Source organism: Gadus chalcogrammus, chromosome 12 (genome assembly GCF_026213295.1).
Source record: "Gadus chalcogrammus isolate NIFS_2021 chromosome 12, NIFS_Gcha_1.0, whole genome shotgun sequence".
In the NCBI taxonomy this organism is placed as follows: domain Eukaryota; kingdom Metazoa; phylum Chordata; class Actinopteri; order Gadiformes; family Gadidae; genus Gadus; species Gadus chalcogrammus.
Window position 1 is genome coordinate 33,876 of NC_079423.1, and position 24,679 is coordinate 58,554.

The 24,679-nt window shown below is 46.8% G+C and overlaps 3 protein-coding genes and 1 pseudogene across 6 annotated transcripts; 2 read left to right on the forward strand and 2 right to left on the reverse strand.

Moving 5' to 3' along the window:
• Window positions 1-2,132: 2,132 nt before the first annotated feature.
• cdadc1 (cytidine and dCMP deaminase domain containing 1) lies at window positions 2,133-8,096 on the reverse strand. Its single transcript, XM_056603452.1, has 11 exons — window positions 7,888-8,096; window positions 6,741-6,838; window positions 6,419-6,599; window positions 5,653-5,950; window positions 5,234-5,455; window positions 4,723-4,856; window positions 4,437-4,486; window positions 3,991-4,160; window positions 3,657-3,846; window positions 2,996-3,032; window positions 2,133-2,812 (listed from the first exon to the last, which is right to left on the reverse strand). Exons 1-11 carry the CDS (start codon window positions 7,958-7,960, stop codon window positions 2,694-2,696), a joined length of 1,572 nt encoding a protein of 523 aa, XP_056459427.1. The 5' UTR covers window positions 7,961-8,096; the 3' UTR covers window positions 2,133-2,693.
• Window positions 8,097-8,597: 501 nt separating this feature from the next.
• Window positions 8,598-17,073, forward strand: trmt13 (tRNA methyltransferase 13 homolog). 2 transcript variants are annotated; one of them, XM_056603455.1, is made up of 11 exons: window positions 8,598-8,863; window positions 9,365-9,414; window positions 9,529-9,595; window positions 9,684-9,749; window positions 10,227-10,293; window positions 12,294-12,400; window positions 12,514-12,681; window positions 12,864-12,936; window positions 13,662-13,736; window positions 13,841-14,243; window positions 16,166-17,073. In XM_056603455.1, exons 1-11 carry the CDS (start codon window positions 8,741-8,743, stop codon window positions 16,377-16,379), a joined length of 1,413 nt encoding a protein of 470 aa, XP_056459430.1. In that variant the 5' UTR covers window positions 8,598-8,740; the 3' UTR covers window positions 16,380-17,073. The 2 variants fall into 2 exon arrangements, with proteins under 2 accessions (XP_056459430.1, XP_056459429.1); XM_056603454.1 differs by having other exon boundaries at window positions 8,607-8,863; window positions 9,684-9,743; window positions 16,166-17,072.
• LOC130395910 (5S ribosomal RNA) lies at window positions 10,368-10,496 on the forward strand (annotated as a pseudogene).
• lrrc39 (leucine rich repeat containing 39) lies at window positions 16,308-23,253 on the reverse strand. 3 transcript variants are annotated; one of them, XM_056603458.1, is made up of 9 exons: window positions 23,141-23,253; window positions 22,907-22,975; window positions 22,468-22,597; window positions 20,519-20,624; window positions 19,471-19,627; window positions 18,994-19,130; window positions 18,537-18,682; window positions 17,189-17,341; window positions 16,308-16,957 (listed from the first exon to the last, which is right to left on the reverse strand). In XM_056603458.1, exons 3-9 carry the CDS (start codon window positions 22,590-22,592, stop codon window positions 16,798-16,800), a joined length of 984 nt encoding a protein of 327 aa, XP_056459433.1. In that variant the 5' UTR covers window positions 22,593-22,597; window positions 22,907-22,975; window positions 23,141-23,253; the 3' UTR covers window positions 16,308-16,797. The 3 variants fall into 3 exon arrangements, with proteins under 3 accessions (XP_056459433.1, XP_056459432.1, XP_056459431.1); XM_056603457.1 differs by having other exon boundaries at window positions 22,907-23,006; XM_056603456.1 differs by having other exon boundaries at window positions 23,060-23,253.
• Window positions 23,254-24,679: the final 1,426 nt, after the last annotated feature.

Genomic DNA, 24,679 nt, shown 5'->3' on the forward strand with positions numbered 1-24,679 from the left:
ATGACAAATCAGGCATTAAAAAGGGTTTCTTTACGTGGGTGATTTACAAACTGATTGTCCTCGGGCACCAGGGGATAAAAGGCTTGCTTTACTTCTTCAATTACTTTAAAATAATTAGACATGTATACAAACAGAAAACTAATTCCAGCATTATTTTATTCTCTTTGAAAAAATTTGGAATTTTCAACATTTGAATAATATAGCTATACATCATTATAAAAATCTCGCCAACGGGCGGTGCTGGCCAAGAAGGGCCAACAACGCGCGTCGGGAGCGCTCGGGGTTAGGTGTCTTGCTCAAGGACCCTCGACGATCGGCTAGGTTCTGAGCGGAGATCGAACTGGTCACCTTGCGATTACCAGTCGACCGCGCTACCACCTGAGCTAATTGCCGCCCCAATAAATATCGCAAAATTTGGTAATTTTATCATCTACGCCTCCTAGTCCGAACAAAGAAAAGTAATCCGACTCAGTTATTATTATCATACTATTCCCGTGCCAGTGCTTGCCTTGTACCGAATTGGACAGCGTTAACAGACTGTTCCACTGAGCTGACAATGACAAAAGTTTGTTAAGGCAGAACAGCACTTCACCATCACGAAAGCAGGAGTCGTCAATTGTGCCGGTCCGGACACCCGACAAGTCCACTCACACTGCGAGCGGTCATTGTTCATTCACAAAGTCTGGTGCCTTCTTTTCAGCCTCCACGTTCCAATCCTCCTTGTTCACTCGCCGACCTCGTTAATAAATCTCCCTCTCGCATTCAACCAGGTGTGTCGCATTATTCACTAACTTTCTCCACCCCATAGTAGACTCCGTTCATCACAACACTCGCCCACCCCATCTTAATTGACTATTCAATAGATACATCAACGTTAACATCAGCACTATACCTGGACCCAACTGTTTAACACATTAACATGTAATATGTAAACATTATGTTATATATTAACAATATACTGTTAGAAATACCTGGACCCAACTGTTTAACACATTAACATGTAATATGTAAACATTATGTTATATATTAACAATATACTGTTAGAAAGAGCTTAAGGTTAGGGAGAGGGTTAGAAAGAGTTTAAGGTTAGGGTTAAAAAGGGTTAGGGAGAGATTAGGGCTAGGGTTAGGGAGAGGTTAGGGAGGGTTAGGGAGAGGTTAGGGAGAGGTTAGGGAGGGTTAGGGCTAGGGTTAGGGAGAGATTAAGGTTAGGGAGAGGGTTAGGGCTAGGGAGAGGGCTAGGGAGAGGTTAGGGTTAGGGAGAGGTTAGGTTAGGGTTAGGGCTAGGGAGAGGATTAGGGGTTAGGGAGAGGTTAGGGTTAGGGAGGGTTAGGGTTAGGGAGGGTTAGGGTTAGGGAGAGGGTTAGGGTTAGGGAGAGGGCTAGGGAGGTTAGGTTAGGGAGAGGTTAGGTTAGGATTAGGGCTAGGGAGAGGATTAGGGGTTAGGGAGAGGTTAGGGTTAGGGAGGGTTAGGGAGAGGGTTAGGGAGAGGGTTAGGGCTAGGGAGAGGTTAGGGCTAGGGTTAGGGAGAGGTTAGGGTTAGGGAGAGGTTAGGGAGAGGATTAGGGCTAGGGAGAGATTAAGGTTAGGGTTAAAGAGAGGGCTAGGGGAAGGCAGAGGTAAAGGCTAGGGGGAGGGTTAGTTAATATTAGTCTTGATTCAGGCAGCCAAACACAAACATGAAGGTTTGAAGGGGGGGGGGGGGGGGGGGTGGGTGTGGAAATGGGTTTATTAATATGCATCTTAGTAAGTGTGTCCCACACACACATTCTGGCAAAGAGAAGGTTAGGGTTATTGGGGACAAATGGGAGGGACGTGAGAGAGGGGAGAGAGTCAGGGGAGAGAGTCAGTCCGCCTGGTGAAATCATCTGTTTCCCAGTCTGGTGGAGCCGGCCCGGAGGCTGCTAACTGCCTCCCAGACAGCAGGAGGCTGTAAGGCTTCTGTTGTTAGTGTAATAGACCCCCCAAAGATCCACTAAAGTTAATGGATCTCTGTGTGTGTGTGTGTGTGTGTGTGTGTGTGTGTGTGTGTGTGTGTGTGTGTGTGTGTGTGTGTGTGTGTGTGTGTGTGTGTGAGAGATAGCCACAGCTTCCTGCATTAATTTGTCCCCATGTGGCTCATCCTGGACTCCTGACACACAGAGCAAGTTAAGCCATACTGGGGCTGGCTGATGGCTAAGAGCCTGCTGCCTGTCTTTATTTTTTTTATAGTGCAATAAATTAATTGTACATTTTGAAAAAGCGTTTCCATACTATAACTCTCTTTTTTTTCATAAATCAGCGTTTATACTAAGTACTGACATTTTTTAAATTAGGTTTAGGGCGCGCGCCTGAGTCTCAAAATTGGCAACCCTGGTTTAACTTCTCTGGAGCAGCACTCCACCACAAAAATAGTTGACACTTAAAATGTTAAACAATCTAACGTATTCTAAAAACCTTCTTGTGACACGGTGAATAAATATTACAGCTCTAGTGATTATAGTTCTTATTCTTATTCTTCTCAATGTTTTGATCCACACTCTCAACGGGAAGAGATGCCTTCAAGTAAAGTGGGCAGAAGGTCCAGCTATCCACTTCAGTTAGGAGACGGAGGAGAGGTGGAGGGGGAGCTCCACCTTCATAAAGGTCCTCCAAGGGGAGGAGAGGTGGGGGTCCTGATGGAGGAGAGGTGGAGAGAGATTGAGCTCCACCTTCCTAAGGTGGGGGGGGGAGGGGAGAGGAGAGGTCAGGGGTCACGTCTGGGATACAGAGTCTCTTGTCGTCGTGGTGATCCTGGTTGCTGGGGGATCCGCGGCGCTTTCCAACACAACCATCTGGGGTGGGAAAGGGAAACCTGTCGGTTACCACGGTGATGAGGAAATTAGGTCAAAGGTCACCATGGAAACAACAGTATAAAGATGGAATGGATTCTTTCAGGACAAAGGTCAGAATGGTCCAACCAGACAGAAACCAGTGAGACCAGACAGAAACCAGTGAGACCAGAAAGAAGCACTCACTGGTTAGGCTGGGGGACAGCAGGGGGCGTTTCTGCCACTGTGGAGACAGAGGTCAGAGGTCAGACTCTATGAGAACATTAAACCAATCATAACAGTAATGATGTTATTAGGGTTAGGGTTAGGTTAGGGTTAGGGGGATAGGAGGAGTTAAGGTTAGGGTTAAGGGGACGGAGAGGTTAAGGTTAGGGCTAGGGGAAGGGACTCCATCATCATTTATCTATTCAGTCTTCATCCATCATCACTCCTCCTCCCCCCTCCTCCCTTTGACTCACTGTCAGCCTGGAGGGCCCGATGGGGCCCCAACTATCACTCCCCCTCTCCCCCCTCCTCCCCCCCTCCTCCCTTTGACTCACTGTCAGCCTGGAGGGCCCGATGGGGCCCCAACTATCACTCCCCTCCCCCTCTCCCCCCTCCTCCCCCCTCCTCCCTTTGACTCACTGTCAGCCTGGAGGGCCCGATGGGGCCCCAACTATCACTCCCCCTCTCCCCCCTCCTCCCTTTGACTCACTGTCAGCCTGGAGGGCCCGATGGGGCCCCAACTATCACTCCCCTCCTCCTCCCCCCTCCTCCCTGTGACTCACTGTCAGCCTGGAGGGCCCGATGGGGCCCCAACTATCACTCCCCCTCTCCCCCCTCCTCCCCCCTCCTCCCTTTGACTCACTGTCAGCCTGGAGGGCCCGATGGGGCCCCTGAAGAGGAGGTAGGAGATGTCCCCCTTGTCCTTGCCGGCGTCCTGGTCCGAGGTGAAGACGTGGGTCACGCCCGCCGCCCGGATCAGAGGAACACACTCGTCACACGGGCACTTGGTGACGAAGAGCAGGAGCCGCTGTCCGGGGCACACCTCCCGGCTCCTGGGGGCCCCACACACATGAATGAATACACCTGGAGTTAGGGTTCTGCTCAGTGGAGGAGGTCTAAACGTTGTTCTGACCTGAAGGTTAGGGCGTTCTGCTCAGTGGAGGAGGTCTAAACGTTGTTCTGAAAGTGGTTCTGACCTGAAGGTTAAGGCGTTCTGCTCAGCGTGGATGATGTATCGATACTTGGTCCTCCCACGGTCCGGATGTTTGGTGTCCAGTTGTGGGTACTGGGCGTACTGGGAGCCCACTGGGTAGGCGTTGTAGCCACAGCCCACCAGGTAGAGTCGGCCAGTCCCGTCCCCACCGTCCTGGGGGGGAGCAGGACGATTACAACCAAGACATCTTTAAAAGGACTTAAGGCATCAGGACTTGACCCAAGACATCTTTAATTAAACCAAGACATCTTTAATAGGACTTCAGTTACCAGGACTTTAACCGACACATCTTTAAAAAGGACTTATCAGGACTAAAGTGCCCTGATGGATGATCACCTCCAGAACCGCCTATGTCCATCTGACATCAGGAAAGACCATCTGGATCTCATACACGGTGAGGTTTTAAGAACTTGGGGATTCTATACTTACCAACTCCGCCTGGGCCCAGATCACGGCTCCGACACCCACCTTGGGGTCCTCTGAAACAGAAACAGAGCCTCTGTTAGGAGCCAGCGAGGGGTCACACCTCCTAGTTAGAAATAGATGAGTGGTTCCAACTGCTTCAATAGAACCACAGACATTAGAAACAATCGAAGCGGATGCAGATGACAGCTTGACCACAATTTGTTTAAGTGAAGCCATGACCTCTGACCTCCTACCACGAGTGAAGGGTTCAGCCCCATGACCTCTGACCTTTATAAATCAGAAGGCTCACCTGTCCTGAAGGCCAGCAGCGTTGCCTGGATGATGCAGTGGCGAGCCACAGCCTGGGAGACGGGCGGGGGGACCGGACCCCTGGGGGCCACGTCCGGACTCTCCTTAGAGAGCCATGCTGGGGGCGCCGGGTCCCTTAACAAAGCGGGGAGCAGAGGAACGTTACCAGGAGGGACCGGGGCTAGATCAGTGGTCCAGTGGGAGTCATGGTCCACCTGGTCCAGAAGGTATTGTGACAAAGATATCCCTATATGATCGATACATCTATTTATCTATCTATCTCTATATGATCTATACAGATATCTTCTGATAAATACTGCAAGTACAGTTTGTAAACTACAGGGTTTCTGATAGGTACCGTTAGTATAGTTTGTAAACTACAGGGTTTCTGATGGGTACCGTTAGTATAGTTTGTAAACTACAGGGTTTCTGATAGACACTGTAAGTACAATTTGTAAACTACAGGGTTTCTGATTGGTACTGTTAGTACAGTTTGTAAAGGATTACCTCACCTGGGTGAAGCGGCGCAGTAGAAGCCGTGGTGGAGCAGGGGCAGCCCTGCGCTGACGGAGGCCAGCAGCTCCACCAGCTGCAGCATGCTGCTCCTCAGGGTAGAGAGGTCCGGCTCCTGGCAGAAGGCCTCCAGACCCAGCAGCTCCAGGACCGCCCGGTGCTCCCGCTCACACGGGATCAGGAACGCCCGGGACAGCTCCTGGAGGTGACTCCTCCGCTGCCTGGGGAGAAGGAGGAGGTGGAGGTGGAGGAGGAGGGGAGGAGGAGGAGGAGGAGGAGGGGGAGGAAGAGGAGGGGGAGGGGGAGGAGGATGGAGGAGGAGGGGGAGGAAGAAGAAGCAGAGAAAGAAGAAGAAGAAGACATTTAATTTCAGACAGACAGACAGACAGACAGACAGACAGACAGACTAACCCCCTACCTCCTGAACAGCTCGTCTCCGTCCTGCTCCGGCTGGTCTTCCTGGACCCGCTCCATGAAGTCGGAGGTCCTGGCCTTCAGATCCACGTACTGGGGCAGACCGGGGGCGAGGGGCCGCAGGGCCACGACCACCGGGGGCCCGCCTCCCGCCCGCAGCCTCTCCACCGCCCCCAGGTCCAGCAGGGCCTCCGGGCTGGGCCCCACACCCGGACCTGGGTCGGGGGACCGGTCCGCACCGCGACCCGAGAGCACGCTGACCTCCGGGTCCCCCGGCCAGAAGAAGACCTGAATCACCCCCGCTGGAACCAGGAGGGGGAGCATCAGACCAGGACCACTGAGGACCAGGACTACTGAGGACCACCAGGACCAGGACCACTGAGGACCAGGACCAGGACTACTGAGGACCAGGACTACTGAGGACCACCAGGACCAGGACCACTGAGGACCAGGACCACTGAGGTCCAGGACCACTGAGGTCCAGGACCACTGAGGACTAGGACCAGGACCACTGAGGACCAGGACCACTGAGGACCAGGACCAGGAATACTGACTATAGTTCTAGTTTCTCTCACCTCACTGGAGAAACAGAGCTATCCTCTACTCTAGTTCTAGTTATACGCTTGTTTTAGTAATACTCTAGTTATAGTCATAGTTATATTAACTCCAGTTCTAGTTGAACTCTAGTTGAACTCTAGTTCTAGTTGAACTCTAGTTGAAATCTAGTTCTAATTGAACTCTAGTTCTAGTTGAACTCTAGTTCTAGTTACCGTTGACCACCATCTTGAGGCAGGCAGAGCACGGCCGTCTGGAGAAGTAGAGCTGGCTGCCCTCTAGCCCCGCCCCCCCATGGCGGAGCACCGCCTCCTGGCCCGCGTGGAGGAGGGGCCCCGAGACGTGGAGGCCCCTGACCCGGCCCCCACGGACCACAACCAGACCACAGGGCCGAACCTAGAGAGGGGGGGGGAGAGAGCGTGAGAGTGAGAGAGAGACACACACTGTATCAGTCTCTAACATTGTTTCCTGTGACGGCTATATACATGAACGTGAGTGAGTTAGTGAGTGAGTGAGTGAGTGGTCCGGTCTACGTACCACCGGGTCGTGGTCTTCAGAAGTCTCTCTGGGGAACCTCTCCATCCACAGGCTGAGGAGGGTGAACAGGTTGGCCTGACACAACCGGGGGACCTGACCTAGAGAGGTTAGTTATAGTTAGTTAGTTATAGTTATATACACAGGACAGACATGGAACCTGACCTATAGAATGGGTATAGTTATACAGTATAGTTAGTCTGTACCAGAGATGGGACAAAGTCACTGTTTGGCTTCAATGGGACCAACTCAAAACGCAGTCAATATGAAACTGAAACTGTTATTCTGAAGAAAGCAGTCGGCAGAGTCCAAGTCATGTGACTCGAGTCCACATCTCTGGGGTCTCATTTATAACCGTTGCGTACGCACAAAACGGGGCTGAAATTGGCGTGACTTTCCACGCCAAGGTTGTGATCTATAAAAAACCAACTTGACAGGAAAATGTGCGCAGCCCTAAGCAAACTCTGACCCATGCGTACGCATGGTTTGGAGGAAAGGAGAATTTGCGACACAGATGGTGTGGTGGTGAACTGAAGTCAGACCGAAGAATTGTAGAGTGAGAAGAACCATTAGGCCTATGTTATCATCGCCCTTCATACATTTAATTTCAACCCGTATCATGCATTAAATCTATGTGATCAGAATAATTTAAGTCAACTGCGTTATTTCTCAGTTATAACTCCAGAAACATCTCCTTAGAATAGAAATAAAAAAAAATCTCTATATTTAATCCCGTCACTCCATACTGTCCACTGACGGCGCGACTGCATGGAATAAAGCATCTGTCCAACATGTGTCAATAACATGCTATTTTTATGTGACACTGTAAACGCATAATCAAATGTCAATTAAAATCCCAAGTGTGGAAAACCAAGCCACACTCCTCATCACAATCGTTGTCCGTTACTATTGATGCTTTTCATGACAAATAAGGCATTAAAAAGGGGTTATGTTCAAGAACATTTTACGTGGGTGATTACAAACTGATTATCCACCGACGATCCCACGCACAGTTTTATAAATGAGACCCCTGGTCTGTACACTACCACTACCACTACTAACGCTAGCAGTATACCAGTACTCCCAGTTCAGTCACCAGCACTCCCAGTCCAGTCACCAGTACTCCCAGTCCAGTCACCAGTCCGCTCACCTTGTGGTCTGTAGTCGGTCTGCGTCTCGCGGCTCTGTGTCCGCCGCGCCTCGCTGAGGTTCTCTGTCTCCATCCTTCCTCAGGCTGTGATACTACATAATATATATGATATTATATATAACATAATATATTCAATATATAGAGCAGTCTGTGAGGGACTACGGTGACCCACTTTAATCTCTCCTTCCGACAACACGTCCACTTCCGAGTATGATGCGCACTGGAGACGCCACGATATGGGCAGGACCGACCTGTCACTGTGATGACAACGCCCCCTTTCTGAACGTCTCGGGTTATGGAAGTTTCGCCCCTTTGGAGTCATTTTCCCATTTATTTTTTATGCAAGTTTTATCAATATATATCTATATATCAATATCTATATCAATATATATCAATATATATATATATATATATATATATATATATATATATATATATATATATATATATATAATATATATTATATATATATATATAAAGAGAGAGAGAGAGAGAGAGAGAGAGAGAGAGAGAGAGAGAGAGAGAGAGAGAGAGAGAGAGAGAGAGAGAGATCAATATATTCCCAACCTATCATTAGATATAGGCAAGGCAAGGCAACTATTTTGATATCGCACTTTTTATTCCCGAGACAGACTCAATGAATGTAGAGGGATGCTGTTCGAGTCAGTCCAGCAGGGGGCGCTATAACATTTCCTCCATGATGTTAGGGTCCAGAGGAAGAAGAGCAGTGCCTTGTGCAACGCGGATGTAGAATCAGACTTTATTTACTTTATCAAATTCTATCATTTAAAGCACATCTAATCCTATAAACTACAACGCCGCCTAAGTATAACTAGCATAACCTCAGTCAATCATGTCAGTCGGAGGAGTCTCTCCTATTCCTGGGAGATGTGGATTCTTCGTGGAGAGGAAAAGACGGTTTTGTAAAATGATCGTTAGGACTGGAAACTCTTATTGTGGAGAGCATGCTGACGTGGTAAGTTATATATAATCATATCATGTAATATAATATATATAATATATAGATAATAATATATAATATATTTTAATCATTACACGGAATAAAATATAATAAATAATAATAATACACATGCATATTGGAAGTAGAAATTGTGGAGAACATGCTGACCTGCTAAGATTGTTTATATAATAATAATTTATATATTATAATAATATCTATATAATATATAATTGAATATACAAATATAACATCACGTGGTGAGATGCTTTCTAATCATCTTATCTATTAAGCTGGAACAGAAAAGCTTAAGTGCTTGAAATAGTGAAAGGACCCATTTTAACACCAGGTGTGATAAGTAAAATAGGCCTTTTAAATCCTGCAATACATATATTAAACGATTTTCCTGAGTGCTATAAGCTTTACTTATCAGAACAACTGTTTGTCTTTAACACATGTCTGTCCTCAGATGTCTTTTCAGTTTTGTTGTGGTGTAGCCTGATTCAGTTTTCTGTTCAGGAGAATGGAAACTGTAGGCGAAGGATACCCTGCCCGCTGGATCCAAAACAGTAAGGACCTAACTCTGACCCGCAGTTCGTATTAATGTAGAATATATAATGCAGTTTGCATTCATATTCTGTGAATAAATCAGTTGTGAACTCATCCGTTTCTCTGATGCGCAGCACGGTATTTGAGGAGCAACTATCGAAACATCTACAAAAGTGCAACTCCAGGGAAAAACCCAAACCTGTAAGTGGAATTTAAAATGTGATTGATTATTTGAAAGATTTAAATGTTTTCCATTGTTATTAATTCATGCTTTAACCTTTGACTTCAGGTATATTATGAACAAAACATCAACGCGGGGTCCGGGGACGAAGAGACATCAGAGGACCAGGTACTGGTACGGAAATATCGATATAATATATAGTATATAAGAGATAATGAATGTAACACTAATTAAAGCGACATGGATTGTATATTAGGTTAATAACCTTATATTATTAACATACAGGTTATGCATACAGGTTATACATACAGGTTATACATACAGATGATTTAAACAGATATACATACGGTTTATACATACGGGTTATACATGCGGGTTATACATTTATACATACAGGTTATACATACGGGTTATACAAACGCGTTATACAAACAGGTTAGTCATACAGGTTATACATAGAGGTTATGTAAACAGATATACATACGTTATACATACAGGTTATACAAACAGGTTATTTTGTTATACATTGTGATGTTGGCCATTTCAGTGGAGTGTCGCTGGCTGTATCCTGTTGAAGTGGATGATAATATTGTAGAATGTTTTACATTATGTAGAATGTTATTTATTATGGAAATAAATTCCTAATTTTAGGCTTTGGGACATCGCAGCAAAGCAGCGCTAGACTCACACCTGGAGAAGCTAAAGGCAGCCGCTGAAGGTAGGCTCGTTAATTATATTTACTACTAACCCTACTACCACTACCACTACCACTACTACTGCTACTATTACCACTTATACAGCCATACCACCCTGAACACGCCCGATCTCGTCTGATCTCGTCTGATCTCGGAAGCTAAGCAGGGTCGGGCCTGGTTAGTACTTGGATGGGAGACCGCCTGGGAACACCAGGTGCTGTAAGTGGTGTCGGGTGGTGGCCAATAGGTGGCACTCTTCCCTCTGGCCCCTTCACTCATCAATCCCGATGCCCCAGTGCAGTGATGGGGACACTGTGCTGTGGAAGGTGCCGTCCTTCGGAGGAGACGTAAAACCGAGGTCCTGACTCACTGTGGTCATAAAAGATCCCAGGACACTTATCGCAAAGAGTAGGGGTTTCCCCGGTGTCCTGGCCCAACCAGGCTCCTTCAGTCTGGCCCCCTAATAATCCTCCTGTACAATTGGCTGACTCATCAATTCCCTCACTCTCCACCTCAAGCTGGTGTGTGGTGAGCGTTCTGGCGCAGATTGGCTGCCGTGCATCACCCAAGTGGGTGCTACACACTGGTGGTGGTGAGTTAGGTCCCCCCCTTCTGTAAGCGTCTTTGGGTCATTGAAAAGCGCTATATAAATATAATGAATTATTATTATTAATTATTATTACCACTAACACTACTACTACTACTACTGCAACTACTACTACTACTACCACTACTACTACTACTACTGCTACCACTACTACTGCTGCCACTACTACTACTACTACTATTACCACTACTACCACTGCTACCACCACTACTACTACTGTTACCACTGCTTCTTCTACCACTACTACTACTGCTACCACTACTACTGCTGCTACTACTACTGCTACCACTACTACTACTGCTACTATTACCACTACTACCACCACTACTACTACTCTTACCACTGCTTCTGCTACTACTACTACTACTGCTACTAACAGTATATTTGGGGTGTGGAAGATCTGGAGACTGAACGCTGAAAAGTGTGGACTTGGGACTTAACTTGACCCTCTTCTGTGAGATGAGAGTTGACTCCCTGCTGTGAGATGAGAGTTGACTCCCTGCTGTGAGACCAACTGGGTACAATGAGTGGCTGCTGGAAGTGGTGTCAGTTGGTGGCCAGTAGGTGGCACTCTTCCATGTATCCTTAACATCAATCCCGATGCCCCAGTGCAGTGACGGGACAGTGTGCTGTGGAAGGTGCCGTCCTTCGGAGGAGACATAAAACCGAGGTCCAGACTCACTGAGGTCATAAAAGATCCCAGGACACTTGACGCAAAGATTAGGGGATTCCCCGGTGTTCTTGCTAAAACTGCCCAACCAGGCTCATTCAATCTGCCCCCTGATCATCCCCCTGTATAGTTTGCTGCTCCTTTAATTCCCTCACTCTCCACCTCAAGCTGGTGTGTGGTGAGAGTTGTGGCGCAGATTGGCTGCCGTGCATCACCCCAGTGGGTGCTATACCCTGGTGGTGGACTTGTAAAGCGCTTTTGGGACTTGAAAAGTACTGTATAAATTCCATTATTATTATTATTATAGGTTTAGAGGGGTTAGGACTGCTTGGAGGTTTAGGTTTAGGTCGGGTTAGGGTTAGAGAATATAAGGGTTAGGGTTAGAGAGGTTAGACAGGTTAGGATTAGAAAGGTGAGAGAGGTTAGGGTTAGAGAAGTTAGGACTGCTTGGAGGATTGGGTTTAGGTCAGGATAGGGTTAGGTTAGGGTAAGGTCTGCTTAGAGGCTGTGATAAACTATTGTTAGGGTTAGGGCATTGTTTGTTTTCCGGTTGGGGATAATGGGGTGGACTTCAGTGTGTCTTCTTGATGAGATGACAAACATAGAAATGAAAGGAACCAAGGATGATGAGTGGTGTAGATGATCCACAGAGCAGTAAGCTCTGGCTGATAGGGGAGCCACTAACAGAAATAATAAGAATAGTCTGAGTCTAACTAACTAACTAACTAGCTTCTGGTAACTTGTAGCTTTTGGGGAGAAGCTGGAGGACAGCATTTTGTCCCATCCTGTTCTGACAGAACAACTTCACGATCCAAACAACGGCGACTCTGCATTGAAACACTTGAAGCAACAGGTATTAACGTACTTAAACCTGTTATCCATTATTAAGCTTAACCCACTTACCTTAGTTGGTTAACTAACTAGGGTTAATTAACCCTAAACCCTGATATTGAACAAATCCAACAGGCATCCATATTAGGAAACATGGAGGAGATTGGATTGCTGGGATCCAACAGATGTTTTGTTGAGTTTGGAGCTGGGAAGGGCAAACTATCTCACTGGATCCGTGAAGCCGTGAAGGGACACAACGACCATCACTTCCTCCTGGTGGAGAGATCCAGCACACGCTTCAAGGTTTGAAGCCATCTCATTCAAGTATTCCTCTCTGATCTCGTTCTTATCGTCAGCTGGGGTGAGGGTTAGTGATGCTGTATTACACAAAGCGACCATGGCTTTGTTCATGGCATATAATACAGAGAGAAGTATTATTTAATGATTATATATTATAAACCATATATATATATAACTGTTTGCAGGTGGATGGAAAACACCAACAAGCTGATGGTAGATTTGAGCGTCTGCAGGTGGACATCCAGCATCTGGATCTAGGTAGGGATTCACTGGGTCTAGAACCCTAACCCGTAACCTAACCCGTACCCTAACCCGTACCCTTCTCTAATTTCACACAAAAGTGAATGTTATGACGTTTCTGTTGTACGATTTGTGGGTCGAGTGATGTGATGACTGTGGTATGACTTGTACGTCAAGTGATGACTGGTATGACTTGGAGGTCGAGTGATGACTGGTATGACTTAGAGGTCGAGTGATGACTGGTATGACTTAGAGGTCAAGTGATGACTGTGGTATGACTTAGAGGTCAAGTGATTACTGGTATGACTTGGAGGTCGAGTGATGGCTGGTATGACTTGGAGGTTGAGTGATTACTGGTATGACTTGGAGGTTGAGTGATGACTGGTATGACTTGGAGGTCGAGTGATGGCTGGTATGACTTGGAGGTCGAGTGATGGCTGGTATGACTTGGAGGTTGAGTGATGACTGGTATGACTTGGAGGTTGAGTGATGACTGGTATGACTTGGAGGTTGAGTGATGACTGGTATGACTTAGAGGTCAAGTGATGACTGGTATGACTTGGAGGTCGAGTGATGGCTGGTATGACTTGTAGGTTGAGTGATGGTTCTGGTAGGACTTGTAGGTTGAGCGATGGTTCTGGTATGACCTGTAGGTTGAGCGATGGTTCTGGTAGGACCTGTAGGTTGAGCGATGGTTGTGGTATGACTTGTAGGTTGAGCGATGGTTCTTGTATGACTTGCAGGTCGAGTCCCCCTCCTCATGGAGACTAGGGTCCGTCTGGTCGGAGTTGGGAAGCACCTGTGTGGTTCTGCAACCGGTGAGTTCCTCATGTTGGCATCACCATCATGGTGTGATGCGGTCAATCCGTTTTGTGTCTTGGAACAATGAGTGAGGAAACGTTTGGTCCTGTCCTCTGAGCAGACCTCGCCCTCCGCTGTTTGTTTGAGGGCGTTGCCTCGGAAACCGCACCGCCCTGTAAACGCAGCCGATACCAGGAAGAGCCAGCACCACCCAGCCCCCGGCCAGCACCACCCAGCCCCCGGCCAGCACCACCCAGCCCCCACCCAGCACCACCCAGCCCCCACCCAGCACCACCCAGCAGGGCGGATGTGTGTGGAGTGGCCATCGCCTTGTGCTGCCACCACCGCTGTGCCTGGAGGCCCTACGTGGGGAAGCAGTTCTTCAGAGAGAACGGTTTGGGGGCGTCCGAGTTCGCAGCTTTCCGGCGGATGTCGAGTTGGGCGACATGCAACGGTTGTCCTGACGACCAAAGCAGAGATCATGATGGAGACGTTGAACCATCAGACAAAGACATCTTGAATGGGTATTACTTATCGTACTTCACATCACCGCATATGTCTTCAATAAAACAAAAGCTAGAATATAACATTTTCAACAAGATCCACAATGTCTAAATAGGGAATCATTGTCCTTAGCCTTAAAGAGCACCTATTATGCTTTTTCGACTTTTATGACCTATAAACGTTGTTATAATAATTTATAGTCATGTTTAACCATACTAAAGTGTCAAGTAATGACGCACATGCATTTAGACGTATTCCCTGCTGACCGTCTGGGGTGGCTGTGCAGAGCGCTAAACACTAGCGACGCCGGTCGCCATTCACTTGTTCAAATTTCCGGGATTTATCTACGTAGAACAATCCAGATTTTCCATTTATGGTAATGCTGCAACATGCTCTTCCGGAAGGTAACCAATCACAACGGAGTGGGGTTGGCAGGAGGGGGGCGCCCAGATGAGTTTCCAAAAAATCGGCATCGTTTTTTGTGGTGTGATTCATGTCAGGTTGCTCTATATGAGTCATTAATAAGAAATTAAGACCAGAAAAGTAGGAGATCTTTAAGGCCAGAGGAAGGTGTGGTCCAATAGGGTGAAGGTCCCGGCTGAATGACACCCAGAGTTCTATCTCTGTGGCCTTGCTTCCGACTGGTTCATCTTGAAACAAACAAGAGTAGGATGCAGTAGTCATGGGGTGTCGTTGACTAATTGCGGGCAGCGGTGTATTGGGGGTGTGGGACGGTTCTACTCAGGTCTACCTTCAACCAAGCCAGAGTGAGGGTCTGACTAACATGTTGTTGGCAGGGTGCAGGTCTGACTAACATGTTGTTGGCAGGGTGCAGGTCTGACTAATGGCGCGTTTCCACTGCAGGGGGCGGAACGGATCGGATCGCAAAGGTGCGGATCGGGTCGCGTTTCCACCGCCAAAAGTGGGCGTGACCCGGACTTTGCCGTACCCGTTCCGGCCTCGTTCTCGGGACTCCTCCGTTGGGGTACCGAAAACGAGACGAGACGCCTGAAAGGGTCCCGGGAAATTCTAGCTACACACCCCCTCCGTTGATTGGTCGACAGAATCATCACTTCCGGGTGACGCGGGGATAAAAACAAACAAACAGTAGCCTCGAGGTATTATTCTTTACAATTAACATGTCGCGTAAAACGCTTGCTTGGGCGAACAAGGAGGTGGAGACGTTCGTCTGCATTCTTGGGGAGGAAGACGTTGTTTACGATGTTTACGTAGCTGCCGCGGCGATCGACATCCGGCCTACCACAAAGGGTACTGTCGGCAGTGGAAACGCGACCTCGGAACTGAGGCCCCGTCCCCACGAAGCCGATTTCATGGCGAAACCGCAAAGGTCTTGTACGGTTCGGCCTTCCGTCCACACGAAGCCGGCGAATCCGCTGACCGAAACCGCAAACTTCTGAAACCACCCTCGGAGGTGGTTTCAAATCTACCCGGTTTCGTTTTGGATTCGTGTGGACGCCTGAAACCGACTGAAACCGTAAACCATGACGTCATCGCCCCACCCCTCGACCCTCTAGCCAATGACTGTGAAGCCCGCGGAGTCTCAGAACTCACAACAGCAAGGATTTCTGTAGCAGAAGCAGCGCCCCTTATGGGCCTGGAATGTGTACTACAGCGTTTCTACAGATCTACCCGGTTTCGCTTGGCTTCGTCTTTACGGAGATACTGCGAAACCGGATAGATCGAAACCGTAACGGTTTCGCCTGTTTCGGCTTCGTGTGGACGGGGCCTGAGCTGGGCTATACCGCCCCCTCCCTACCGCACCTTTGCGATCCGATCCGTTCCGCACCCTGCAGTGGAAACGCAGCATAACATGTTGTTGGCAGGGTGCAGGTCTGACTGTAACATGTTGTTGGCAGGGTGCAGGTCTGACTGTAACATGTTGTTGGCAGGGTGCAGGTCTGACTGTAACATGTTGTTGCAGGGTGCTGTCTGCAGAGGAGCGGGGTCGTGTCGGTCGTCTCTGCAAGAGGCTCATTGACCATGGCCGAGTCTGTTACCTGCAGAGCAAAGGCTTCATGACCAAACTCCAGTACTACACAACACCACAGACCACGCTGGAGAATGTCCTGCTGACCGCCGTGCCCCCTCAGCCCGCTGACGACGAGGAGAGTACCAGGGGAGCCTCCAGAGAATGACATCTCTAGTGGAGCCTTACTTTGTACATTACCAACGGTTCCTGTGTCAGTGTTGAGATGACAACATTCATTTTACCTTTGAGCTATTTGAGATGAGCTTCTTTTTTTTTTTTAACAAAGCGTTTTATAAACATTTTTTGTTGATTTGGAGTCTGGTATAAACGATTTCTTTGTAACTTTTTGACAAAAGCAATTCAGCAAAGGAGAAGGTTGATAAACTTCTTGCTATGGTATTCCTGTTAGCTTTCAGTTTGATACCATAATAATATAACATTTTAATAGAGAACTTATTTTATTATTCATATTCATTTTACTTTTTAATATTATTAGAACATCAAAGCTATCCGTAAACTACTGACGTAAACCGGAGCAGGAATACGTCTTAAGTGAAGGTAACATTGGGATACTGGCTTTAGAGTCACGTGGACATCATGTCTCTCCTGCGGGCTTCCTGGATGTACATGTGCATGAAATCAAGCCCAAACATCTCTCTGTCTTCGTCTTCTCCCTCCTCTTGCTGGGTCTTGTTAAAGAGCACCACATCCAATGTGAGGGGATTGTCCCGAAAGTTCACAAATCTGTAACAAGAAGCGTGTATTACATTCTCTATTAAAACCATTGTATTTTGATAAAAGCTGCAGTAAACTGTATCTTTATATTGTATTTACCAGTAGGGGTCAGGGTCTATAGTGGGGTCTCCAGGGTAAGGGTCTATAGCGGGGTTAGGGTCTATAGGGGGGTCTCTAGGGTTAGGGTCTAGTTACATATTGGTCCAATAGATCCGGAGGTGGAAGAGGTGAAAGGCTGACCTCAGGTTTGCCATTCCTTCCATCTGGGCAGGGATGTCTCTCAGTCTGTTGTTGCTGAGGACCAGCGTCTCCAGACTCTGCAGGAGACTCAGATTCTCAGGGAGCTCTTTCAGTTCATTCCTCTGCAGCCACAGGGTGTGAAGGTTCCCCATTCTATAATAACATCCATATACAATCCATGTAACATTATGTAACAACATACATATAACATCCATATAACGTTCTGTAATAACATCCATAGAAATTATGTAATAACATATATATAGCATTCATATAATATTCTATAATAACATCCATATACATCCATACAACATTCTGTAATAACATTCATATAAAATTCTGTAATAACATCAATATAACATTCTAGAAGGTGGTATGAAATTAAATTTATTTTTAAAAAAGTTAAAATTATATTGAAGGTCAACGGTTAAAAATTGACCAAGATGCAAAGTCTGAAGTAATTGAAAAACGAAATAAACATATTTGTAGCGCCCGTTTCCAAGCTAATATGAACATAGTTAAAAATAAACGCGCAATGTCTCTAGATGAAAGATTGTGGAAGGAGTAGGGTCCCACATTTGTAGAGAATAAGAACGAAGGAAAGCCTAAGAAGAACAACAGGTGAGCAATGCTTGAAGCCCTCACCTAATAACATTCTGTAATTCATATGATAAATTAATGTAACATTCCTTACTAACAATTACATTAGTTTATTACACAGCTCTTCTGAATGCTTTGGAACGCTCCGTTCACTTGCATGGGCCTTCACAACTTCCGGCTGAGAATTATTCTTTGATAATGACAGTTGCTAAGCATAATGACAGCTGTCAAGGAAATTCGATTTTTTGCCTCTCATTCACGTCTTTGGTATCACTCCTTAAGTAGTCCCGTAAATTATCAACCCCAGCGTATTCGGTTGCTAAGCGACGTCAACGTCTTTGGCGGTCTACTTCTCTACTAATCGACACTACGAATGGTAATTGTACAAAGAAACACGTTGTTGGCAAGTAGCCATGTAATAAGCGGGATAATGTATGGAACGTCGCTGGTCATTAAAATAATCCCCTTCAGGGCTTATTTTCCCGATACAGACCGCCCGGCGTTCTAAACATTATACCCAGGGCCGGCGACCAAGGCGATCGCCTAGGGCGGCTAATGTGTCAGGGTTACCCTCTGGTGGTGCCCTTAATTAATTAATTAAAATATACGAAACAAGCAAAATGAAACCAAACATGTTCCCAAATTGAAGGACAAGGGAGGGGGCGGGGGATTCATTGTTAGGGCGCACTGTACCCTCACTGTAGTACATTCAGATGACATTGTCTAATATCAGGTAGTGTGTAGTGACCTGTGGATATCTGCAGGTAAACCCTGCAGGTGGTTCCCTCCCATGTCCAGCCACTGCAGCCCGGCCAGGCCCACCACGCACTCGGGGAGGCTCAGGAAGCGGTTCATGGACAGGTCCAGGTAGCAGAGCTTCTTTAGTTGGCTGAGCTGCAGACAACACATTCAGGCATCAGCAGGCAGTGTAGAGCAATGTGTCATGTTGGCAAAAAGTGTGAACAATATGATTTCTTATTAGATTAGGTTTGGGTCGATTGCTGCTATATCATATTCTGATTTCAAAAAGTGTGTAGATGGCTTCATTGATGTTAGGGTCCTAGGATTAGGGTGCTAGGATTTCGGCTATTATGGTTAGATTAGAGTCATAGGGTTAGGTTAGAGAGTCTTAGGGGACAAGGGTGAGGTTAGAGTATTAGGATACTAGGGATAGGTTAGGGATTTAGGGTTAGGGTTAATCCTACCTCGGAGGGCAAATCACTGAGGTTTCCATTCATCGCCAACTCCAGTCTCTCCAGATTTTCACAACGACCAAGTTCCTCAGGAATGTCTTTTAGTTGGTTGTAACTTAGCAGCAACTCGCGTAAGCGCCTCATCTCACCTGGATGTAGATAGAACAAGCCTTCAATGGTAAAGAAAAATGTAGGACTCAAGGATATGGTTAATGAGGTGGAACATGAATTGAAATGACAAAGTTTTGTTTGTTCATACGTTGAAGGACGATAACTTTATTAGTTTACATTCTGCAGGTCTGCTAATGCTGTGAACTATATTTAATAGATACTGGTTGCCATTATGGTATTTCAACATCCGTTTAAAGATTTTGGTGGCCCATGATTCAAGCCTATCCCTAACCACTAACCATGAATATTACTAAAATATGAACTTCATGATTTCTATAATACTGTCCTAATGTTTCAAAGGAGTGAAGTTAAACATACCAATCTCTCTTGGAATCACGTTGATGGCATTGCGGGACAGGTCAAGCACAACCACATGTTCAAATCTGCAGATGAAATTAGGAATGCTCTGCAGTCCTGTTCTGTGGATCTGCCATTCCTGAACTTGAGTGAGATGTACTAATGCTTGAGGTAAAGTCTGTTATGGGAAACAAAAGCTAAATTGGTGTACAGCTCAAAAGGGTTAGGATCACCTAATAACCTTAGCCCCAAACCTGCTTTTACACTCAAATGTTGAAATGAGATTTAAAATATAAATTAGATAATATGCATGTCTTCTTCTGTGTCAGCATATTGCATATAACTTGCATTAAAAATGTGCTATCCCCTGGTGGATCATACAATTTTTCCTAAAATTAAGTGACTAATTTACTCAATCTTGGGAGCCATGCTTTGTAGTCTGAGGGGCAATATGCTGGGGGTCCAGTGCAGCAGGATAATTAAGACCGGGCCGTGCCTTCCCCCACCGCGCTGCTTGTTGTTTACGGTCCGATATTAGAGATTTGAGACGTACCGATAGAGGTGGAGGGACAGACGACTACCACCGGATTGTTCCATTAGACTTGTCCAACCTTTCTCCACAGATTCTCAAACTCTAGATCTTTTGTTTCCGGTCCAGGCGTCATGTCAGCTAATCTCCATAAAGAGATATCAAAGCTCAGTCGTCGTCAGATGATTGTTGCTCCACGGACGGTTGACTTTGATTCAACCGAAGCCCGCTCAAACGTGATTGGTCAATACTATTTGGCCTACGATGCCAAATGCATTCATATGCAGATATCTTTTTTTCTTTTTATTAATCGTTGCATTTTTATGCTTTATTAAAGAGTGAGATAGAGAGGAGGTGTGGGGGGAGTGCCCCTGAGGATCAGAGTCTGGTCTCGGTGTATCAGCTGTCAGTTAGCAGTCCCAAAAGCAAGTAGAAGAAGAGACTTAAGGGTTAGTTAGGACCCTTAAAAAAGAGTGGGGCATAGTGATATTCTATTTAAGGGTTTGTTAGGACTAGCATTAGAAAAAGATGGGCTACAACCTTCCATTCTTCTTTCTCCAGCCTGAAGATGAGACGTCCGTCCTCGTTGACCAACTTCTCTTTCAGTTTGGCCAAAACGATGCGATTCTCCCAAACGTCACTCAGTCTATGGGGTTAGGTTCTGGGTTAATATATCCAGATTGTGCGGGACTCTTTATATATAATTCCCCATTGTGTTTTATTTACATGTTTTCCAATGTACTATCTCTTTCTGTGTTAAAGGGACGCTGTCTCTTTAAGATCGCGCGATATGTTTGTTGATATGCGGGCGGTGCGATGTTTGAATTTAACAGTTTCGGTTTAATAAGTAAATGGCACTCCACGCTGTTAAAGAGAGTCAAACTTTCTGATGCTGACAGGGCTGGCCGGCTGTTTTCTCTGCAAGGGTTGACAGAAGACCCTGTGAACCTATGGACGGATGTTGGATCTGCTTGGGGAGCACAGGCCAGATTTCCGCTCTCTTACGTCAACTCCCTTCTCAGGTACGGGATGCTTTAACCATCACTGACCGCGGTTCACTGGCCGAGGAGGCTGACAGGTCTAACCCTCACCCCATGGCTTGACCGCCTGGAAAATGAAAACCTGAAACGATAGTTATGATATTATAACTCTAGTTCTATGATTGTAGTCACAGCCGTCTAGGCTTCACTTTATGGGCTTGTCCCGTGCGCGTGCTGCACTGACAATTTCAACTATGCACCAATCAACGTGGGCACCGCCCACATTTCCCACGGCACCGTGTATATAATGCGGCGCATATCGCCGCTCATCCTCCCTTTTCTTTCAGCATTCTACTGATCAACATGACTAAACTTCTAGAACCCTGTGGCAGCGGCGTGGGCGAGGCGTCAGACCTGACCTTTTCAGGGCCACTGAGCGCTTCCCTAAGAGCTGGGCCTCATTGTGCTTCCTGTCCCGGTTCCCTGGCGCCGGGTGACGGGCCCCTGGCGTGTTTCAGATGCCTCGGCGCTGAACACGCCGCGGGTGCCATGGTTACACCTGCCTCCCGCGCCGCCTGCCACGCGCAGCCTGAAGAGGGGCTCCTCTCCGGGCACCTATTCTTCTCGCCGTCGGTGGACCTCTCCGAGGCCATGGACATTTTTGAGGCTGGAGTTCCGGACGTCGACGACGACCACATCGAGGTGGACGACTTCGCCTCCTTGGACGACGTCTTTGCGGTCTCTGCGTCCGGGTTCTCCCTCGCCAGGGCTTTCACCGCCACGGTCGTCACCAGGGAGAAGCCACGCCGGATGGCCGATCCATTCGGCAAAATCATGGGCGAGGCTGCGGCCATCAAGGGCATCCCTATGCCAGCCCCACCTCTCTCCCCCATGTCGGATGAAATGCAGGGCGAGTGCTTTCGCACCCAGTCTTTCTCCCGGTGGGCTACCCAGTGCCCCCTGTTCCCACCGGTTCAGCATTTCTTAACTGCTGCGGGTGGAGACCCTTCTACCCTGAAGGCCCCGGTGAAGGCCTTCACTGACTTCACTACCGTGGAGGGGTGGGCTGATACAAGCCCATAAGTCGAAGCCTAGACGGCGTAGCCTACATGAAATAGGACCGTTAAATTCAAACATTGCGCCGACCGTCAGAACAACAAACAAGCCACGCGATCTTAAAGAGACAGCATCTCTGTAACACAGAATGAGACATTACATTGGAAAACATAAACATAATAACACAGTATGGTGAATAATATCTATATAGAGTCCACCACAAAATACTATAACCAGTCTGTGGGATTAGGTTAAGTTCATGGTTACTATATCCATTTGTTATTATTATTATATATAGGTATTATTAACAGTCTGGTACTATTACCAGTCTGGTGCTAACACCAGTCTGGTGCTAACACAAGTCTGGTACTAACACTGGTCTAGGTACTTCTACCAGTCTGGTACTAGCATTTGGTAGCAGGTGAGTAGGTTCAGGGTAATATTATTAGGTACCTATTTAGGCCGTCTTGGTCCTTAGGCTTTGGTCTCTGAATCTCCTCTTGATTCTTTAGGATCCTCCCCTCCCACAGAGCCTTGATTGAGCCGACCGATCCGCGACGCACGGCAAATCCCGACATCTGGACTGGAAAACACACAAAGTATAGATGCTAACTATTTACTATCCTACATTCATATTTAGGGGTATGTCAGTGATAGGTAAGGGTTGGGGTTGATAGGTTAGTGTTAGTGATAATTAGAGGTGGGGTTGGTAGTTTAGTGTTAGGGTTAGTGATAGTTAGGATTAGGGTTGGTAGTTTAGCTAAAGCCTGTTAGGGGTAGTGATAGTTGGGGTTGATAGGTTAGTGTTTGGGTCTGTGGTAGTTAGGGGTGGTAGTCTAGTTAGAGCCTGTTGGGGCTAGTGATATTTAGAGTTGGTAGTTAAGGTGTATACCTGATGTGTTCTCAGCATCCTGGTTGGGGGGTGCGGTCACAGCCCTGATGGTTCATCTCAGAGTCACTCCTGTGGAGAAGAGGTTCCTGTCTCAAACCCTCTTTGACGATGACCAAACAGAAGGATGCTTTTTAAAATAGATAAGCAGGTTACCATTCAACGACATGAACACTTGACTCCAGAACGGTAGGGAAAAGTCTCAGTTAAATCACTTAAAGGTTATAATTAAGTTACCTTCCAACGTCCACAAAGCAAAAGGCTCTGAGTTAAATCCAGTGAAGGACTGAGTTAGTGTGCCTCTGACGGTACTGTGAAATCTGAAGCCTAAGGAACTAAGTTTAGCCCCGACAGCATGTGATCACGTGGTTGTAAGATAGCATACTTGGAGCCCACTAGCCCCATGCCCGACGCTACGACAACACAGTATGGTACGGTCTAGATGTTGCTAGCTTACAGGGCCTGCTACTGTATGGTACAGTCTAGATGGAGCTATCTTACAGGGCCAACTACTGTATGGTACAGTCTAGATGGAGCTAGCTTACAGGGCCTGCTACTGTATGGTACAGTCTAGATTGGAGGGGGTCATCCCTATGTTCCCCGGGTGCAAAGGGTTAGGGTCAGGTTTAACCATAACGAATCACAGGCGAATCACTGGCGAAAAAGGCAGCGCTAAAAAAATATTTCCTATGCTCCCCGGTCACATACAAAGCGGGGAACATAGGACCCGGGGAACATAGGTACGCAGATGGAGCTAGCTTACAGGGCTTGTTGCTGTATGGTTCGGTCTTGATGGAGCTAGCTTACAGGGCCTGCTACTGTATGGTATTGTTTAGATGGAGCTAGCTTAAAGGGCCTGCTACTGTATGGTATTGTTTAGATGGAGCTAGCTTAAAGGGCCTGCTACTGTATGATATTGTTTAGATGGAGCTAGCTTAAAGGGCCTGCTACTGTATGGTATTGTTTCGATGGAGCTAGCTTAAAGGGCCTGTTCCGTATGGTATTGTTCAGATGGAGCTAGCTTAAAGGGCCTGCTACTGTATGGTATGGTTCAGATGGAGCTAGCTTAAAGGGCCTGCTACTGTATGGTATTGTTTAGATGGAGCTAGCTTAAAGGGCCTGCCAGCCCAAAGCTACTGGGGTTAGTTAGCATCCTGGAGACCAGGCCTTCCACTGACATGACGAGGAACTGGATAGCATATATCATCCTGGAATGCTAGTCTACTGTGATAGCAAACTGGAATACTAGTCTACTGGGATAGCATCCTGGAATACTTGTCTACTGGGATAGCATACTGGAATACTAGTCTATTGGGATAGAATCCTGGAATACTTGTCTACTGGGATAGAATCCTGGAATACTAGTCTACTGGGATAGCATCCTGGAATACTAGTCTACTGGGATAGCATCCTGAAATACTAGTCTACTGGGAAAGCAGACTAGTCAAATACCTGGGTATTTGGTTGGATGATAAACTGTCTTTTGGGGTCCATATTGACAGCCTTTAAAATAAACTCAGTCTTGGATTATGGAGACCTCATTTATATGCATTCGATTGTCTAGACTGTTTTCCACTGCTAAAGCACTAATGGGTAAATGACCCCTCTACAGTTCAAATGTTACTTACCATGGTAGTGTTTACAGGGTAATCAAAAATAAATAAACATGCTGGAAGCCTAATAAAAAAGGTATAATATAATGTGCGTACAAAATATAATATAGTAACTTCATGAAAAGTAGGAAATTCTAGATACTGCTGAATCCCATTCTGCTTT

Coding starts and splice junctions, on each gene's coding strand:
- cdadc1 (XM_056603452.1), bottom strand. CDS start 7,960: ATGGAGACAGAGAACCTCAGCGAGGCGCGGCGGACACAGAGCCGCGAG. Junction 4,487..4,722: donor GCTGCTGGCCTTCAGGACAG/GTGAGCCTTCTG, acceptor TTTCTGTTTCAG/AGGACCCCAAGGTGGGTGTC. Junction 4,161..4,436: donor TCTGGGCCCAGGCGGAGTTG/GTAAGTATAGAA, acceptor GCTCCCCCCCAG/GACGGTGGGGACGGGACTGG.
- trmt13 (XM_056603455.1), top strand. CDS start 8,741: ATGTCAGTCGGAGGAGTCTCTCCTATTCCTGGGAGATGTGGATTCTTC. Junction 9,596..9,683: donor CCAGGGAAAAACCCAAACCT/GTAAGTGGAATT, acceptor CTTTGACTTCAG/GTATATTATGAACAAAACAT. Junction 14,244..16,165: donor GACAAAGACATCTTGAATGG/GTATTACTTATC, acceptor ATGTTGTTGCAG/GGTGCTGTCTGCAGAGGAGC.
- lrrc39 (XM_056603458.1), bottom strand. CDS start 22,592: ATGTCGGGATTTGCCGTGCGTCGCGGATCGGTCGGCTCAATCAAGGCT. Junction 20,625..22,467: donor GACCAAGACGGCCTAAATAG/GTACCTAATAAT, acceptor CTAACCCCATAG/ACTGAGTGACGTTTGGGAGA. Junction 19,131..19,470: donor CGTGATTCCAAGAGAGATTG/GTATGTTTAACT, acceptor ATCTACATCCAG/GTGAGATGAGGCGCTTACGC.